General features: G+C 38.0%; 1 protein-coding gene and 1 long non-coding RNA gene across 2 annotated transcripts; both read left to right on the top strand.

Annotated features, from left to right (window-relative positions):
- The first annotated feature begins 6 nt into the window (after positions 1-6).
- LOC111376254 (zinc finger CCCH domain-containing protein 44-like) lies at positions 7-2767 on the top strand. Its single transcript, XM_022999202.1, has one exon. The coding sequence runs from the start codon at positions 104-106 to the stop codon at positions 2156-2158; it is 2055 nt and encodes a 684-aa protein (XP_022854970.1). The 5' UTR covers positions 7-103; the 3' UTR covers positions 2159-2767.
- A 1072-nt stretch (positions 2768-3839) lies between these two features.
- LOC111376253 lies at positions 3840-5265 on the top strand. Its single transcript, XR_002699436.1, has 2 exons — positions 3840-5087; positions 5201-5265. It is a non-coding gene; the product is annotated as an uncharacterized LOC111376253 (long non-coding RNA).
- Positions 5266-5324: the final 59 nt, after the last annotated feature.

Raw genomic sequence — 5324 nt, 5'->3', positions numbered from 1 at the left:
TACCGTGTCCTTGGAAAATTCACCTTATGCTAACAATATTGAAACTGAAAAATTGTGGCATTATCGTGACCCTAGTACTAAAATTCAAGGACCATTTTCCATAATGCAGCTGCGTAAGTGGAGTACAACTGGACTCTTCCCGCCTGATATGAGGATATGGACAAATAATGATCAATATGATTCCTTGCTTCTGACTGATGCTTTAAGCGGACAGTTTCGTGGATCATCGGAGGTGCTGTATAACTTCTCTGCACAGTCACGGGAACTTGGGACTGCCCCTGATAATAGATTACTTATGTCTGACATGGGGGGGAGCGAGGATATGAATAAAACTGGTAGAGACAGTAATCAAACAGAGACAGTGTTGCACTGTAGTAATCTGAATGTTTTGTCCAATAAAAATACCGAAATTGTGATGCCAGATGGAACTGGTTCCTCGGGGCCACAGTGTTGGGATTTGTTGAATGAAAATAATTCCAGTACTGGTGAAGTCCAAGAAAGTAGTGTGGTTCCTTCATCAAGCCTTGGGCAAACAAATATAGCTCATCTGGATCGAGGCCACGAAAGTGATGGGTTGGACTATGGTGCACAATGTGGAGACATGAATACAAGTGGACCAATGGAAGTTCAGATGAGTGGTGGGCATGATTGTGAAGATCAATCTAATAATCAGAGCCAACTTGGTCAATCCTCTAAAGAAAATGTGAGATCTTCGCCCATTAATTTAAACTCGAGCATCATGGATTCTACCTCTGATTTTGCTGATGTAGCCAAGCTGCCTAGCTCATCTAAACAGGATGGCTACACTGATATCTTGGATCTTCCTAGTCCTACACCTGGGAGAAGCAACAAGGATTGTGAAGTTCAGACAGCTGAAAGACAGCCATCAATGTCTTCAAATTTTCCCATGCAAAATTCAGATATCATGAAGGAGCCAACTCCTACCCCCAAGTCAAACAATGAAGATCAGGGTGATCAGGTTGCTGTGACTGAGAAATCTGCGTTGACGAGTTCGCCTGCTCCAAATACTGGCCCTAACTGGGGCAGTGCTTCTAGTCTAGTAGTCACTGGGGCACAACTGCCTGAAATAGCCGATGAATGGTGTGGATATTCCCCTACACCCTCTAAACAATTTGTGGAGGAATGGGATTCTGCTCTTGTCCCTTCATCTTCATTGAAACCTCCTGAAGTTACACATGCACATTTCACTACTGCGACTTTAGATGGTAACCAACTCACTCAATCTCCTCCATCCCTTCCTGTCCCAACTTTACCTGATTGGCAGATATCAATGAATGAGCCAATTGAATTTGATGCTTTGGGTGAGGATTCAGTGTCAGATTTGTTAGCTGAAGTTGATGCTATGGAATCACAAGGTGTCTTCCCTTGTCCCGCTTCAGCCATGAAATTCAGTAAGGAATTGATGGAAGATTTTAAAGATGATTGTTTTAGTTCAATTGACGATTTCAGTCCTACACCTGATCCTGGAAAAAGTGATGCGTTGAGCTCCACGGAGGAGATACAGCTAAATTGTCAGTATGCCATGGGATGCAAAGCAATTGGTGCATCTAACTCTAATGCTCTTGATCCTTTTAGGAGGCCTAGTGTACATTCATCTGCAAGTAGTGAGGGAGAAACTAGTTTCCCAGTTTACCAAGGGGAAGCCGGATCAGAATTCCATCCTCCTGCACCAAACAACATGAGTCAAGACATGGTTGGCACAACAATGGCTCTTGGCACTGGATCGGAAGCAACGGACTCTGGTCGGGTAATGGTGCAGGGTAACATTAATCTGGTGACCGTTCAGGGTAATGTTAATCTGGTCTTGGGAGGATCTTCTCAGGGAATGACCGATCTTGGTTGGGGAACAAACCAAGGGACAGCATGGGGAAATCCTAACACAAATTGCAGTGCTCCAAATGGAAGTCTACCATGGGATGGCCAACGAATATATGGTGGGGAAAGGTTTACGGGCCCTAGAGATTGGGCATATCAAGGTGGGGAACCTGGATTTGGGAGGGGCAGGCCCACATGGGGTAGGCAGCCTTATGGTGGTGGGGGATATTCTAGGCCTCTTCCCAAGGGGCAGCGAGTTTGTAAATTCTATGAGAGTGGGCGTTGCAAAAAAGGAGCATTCTGCGACTATCTACACCCATGACTGTTTAGTTCAAATGACAGTGTCTTGCAGATAAATTTTTAGTTTTGAATGACTTTCTAGTGGGAATGTTCATGTTTTTGGATATGAAGTCTCTATGAAGTTCATTTGAAGCTTTAGGTAATTGTTGGGCACGCCTATTTTTTTAACAAGAATGCTGTGTTGATGCTCTCAGATTTTGTAACCAAGACAGGCCCTTTTCAGATGAAGCTGCCCGTCCTGTGACGAACAGCTCAAAATGAGCTTTGCAATCAGACTAGGACGTTCCCGTGAAGTGATTCCCTCTACAGTTAATCTTTAGAGTAAACTCTCTAGATGTAGTAGCTTTACTTGACACCAAATTTATTGCTAGAAACTGCATAATTCAAATATTAGACCAAAATTCCTAGGAGAGCATAGAGGAAATTGAGGTTGAACCGATTGTGAATGGAGGAATTAATGGAAATCGTATACTTGAATTGGACCTTGTGATCCTCTGGGTAATGTGATATCTACATAGCCCGTCATAAGTTCCATATATATTAAAGTCGTAAAAATTTTCTGAATGGATTCTTGAGTAATCCCATGTTAGAATATTTACGTGGGACATTATATGATTTTACACATGAGATACATGTTTTTATTTTTACAAGTAAAGCTCTTTACATGATTGCGTCACAATGATTATTGTGTATTAAAAAGAGAGAAATGCTACCTACATAGCCTCTATGCAATAGAGCCTTCATAGGCACACACACATGAGGGTGGATCACACACATAGAGTCCACATGTGGGGTCCACCCCCCATGTGAGATGTCCTCTACAGGCCCTGTGCAACAGGGTCTGTGCAGGAGGCATTTCACTTAAAAAGACGTTACTTTCATTGTTCGATTCAACGCAGTGAACTACTATGAGTTTTTCGAAATATAATTTTGATACTTGAGGTGACAAGTCATAGGTGTTGTATTAAAGTACAAAGCAAATTTAAGGACTCTTTGAGTGAGTTAGATGAGGGGAAAATCTTGTTCTGATCAATGAAATTAATCTTTATTTTGTTCTGATTGAATCATTAAATTTGAAATTCGTTCCAGTTACATTATGTTAGTGTAAACCAACAACACATGTGGACGACATTGTTAGCGTCATAATTATATCGTTAAAATGTTGTTTTTGCACGTTACGCTAAATACATTTTAAATGATATTTAAGTTTTACGATCCAAATGCTATTTGAAAACAGAAATAATGGTAAAAACATGGGGTTAAATATATCAATGGTCACCAAGTTTTATACTTAGTGTCACTATGGTCACTCAATTTGATTTTATTTAATCATGGTCACCCAACTTTATAATTAGCATCACCATAGCCACTGAATTTGATTTTATTTCATCATGATCATCAAATTTCATAGTGTTTCACCATGGCCATCCAACATCTTTTTACCATTTTCACTAAATTTAAAAGGGATAAAACAGTAACTTTGCATTATATATAAAAAAAATATTTAAGAAAAGAAAAAATAAAATAAAAACTTATTTTTTTTAAAAAAAAAATGTTGCTTAGAAAATAAAATAAAATGAAAATTATTTTGAAAAAAAAAAGGTTCCTTAAAAAGTAAAATAAAATAAAATTTATTTAAAAAAAGTTACTTAGAAAAATAAAATAAAAACCTTTTNGGGGGGGGGGGGGGGGGGGGGGGGGGGGGATGTTCAGAAAGAGTGAAATTGACTTTTTATCATCAAATTAGTCCTTTAAAAAAAAAAGGGGAAAAAAGGAAAAGAAGATATATGTGAGACATCTTTCACTTTTTGCCATTTGTAATAGATTATTTACAAAATATGTATTTCTTTGCATATTCTGGTATTGATTTGTTCTTAGTTTCTGTTTCAAAATCAGTTGCTGGAGGTAGAGATAGTGAGGCTAAATCATCTTCGTGATCGTGCTAGTGAGAAGGGGCATAAGAAGGAATATCCTTTCTTAATTAATTTGCATTTTAGAGCATGGAATGATGTTTGTGCTCCGAGTTCAATAAAAGCAATGTAATTCCTGTACACATAAGGAGCTAGAAATATAAATTTCTATTATACTCGGACATGATTCACAGGTTAAGAGATGAAGAGTCTCCATCGAATTTTTTCCTCTTGATATAGTATTGCTTGAAAACGGGGAAAAGGAATTTACTGAAAGGTGGATTTTGACTCAGTTGACATGATAACCCACACTAAATGTACTTTCTAGAATTGGGACTATAATTGATATCTTGGTCTTTCGAGAGATTTGCCAACGAGCTGCAGAAAGAATCATGTCACATTCCATACTATATTATTAATATACAATGCATACGCTTCACTCCCTCTTTTGTCATAAACAATATTCTGTCTTTGACATTATCAAATCCTGAACATGGATAAGAAATGCTCAACTATGAACTTGGAATTGTGTGTTTAAAGGTGACATGATGGATTTACAAGTGGGTAATTATAAGAAGTCATTTCCTTGTATTCATTGCTTGCATGATTTGAGTCAATTGTTCCATCATGTCTCTTAACATGAACGGCTTATATAAATCTCCATCATTGGTTATTGAATGATTCTTACTGTGTCCTCAACTCTAATGTTGTTTTAGCAATGCAATTCACAATTTAATAGAATTATTCCACTTCTCTTATTTTCTCTCGTTAAGAAAAGAATTACCAATACAAGTTTGGGTGTGTTTTACTTCTCTCTTTTCTTGCCACTGCAATGTTGACGTGAAAAGATCTTGCCTGTATCTCCTGGCTTTCTTGACTATCTCACGCTCAGAGAGTATGTAGAGAAGTTACAGCTTTTGAAGTCAACTGAGGAACGCCAACGGAGACTTCGTGAAATTCCAAAGATTCATGCTGATCCAAAAATGGATCCAAAATATGAATCAGAAGATGATGCCGAAGGTGGTAATAACAGTAAGAAAGGTATGTAAAATTATTATGCTTTTAAACGTGGAACTATTTTGTCTTTCCATTATTTGTTTTATTTGCATTTCATGTTAATTAGGATTCTCAGTGATGCTGATCATATTATGCAGATGGGAATTTGAGGCCAAATGTTTCTGGATTTACTCGAAATGGAAAGCAACCATTAAAAAAGGGTGAGGTTTGAAAAATAATCCAGTGATAAATCATATATGAGTTAAGACCTTGTAACTTAAG

The sequence above is a fragment of the Olea europaea genome, unplaced genomic scaffold (assembly GCF_002742605.1).
Source record: "Olea europaea var. sylvestris unplaced genomic scaffold, O_europaea_v1 scaffold1478, whole genome shotgun sequence".
Lineage (NCBI taxonomy): Eukaryota > Viridiplantae > Streptophyta > Magnoliopsida > Lamiales > Oleaceae > Olea > Olea europaea.
This window is presented reverse-complemented; position numbering and strand designations above follow the sequence as displayed.

Excerpts from the sequence above, each read along its gene's own strand:
- LOC111376254 (XM_022999202.1), top strand. The coding sequence starts at position 104 with ATGCAGCTGCGTAAGTGGAGTACAACTGGACTCTTCCCGCCTGATATG.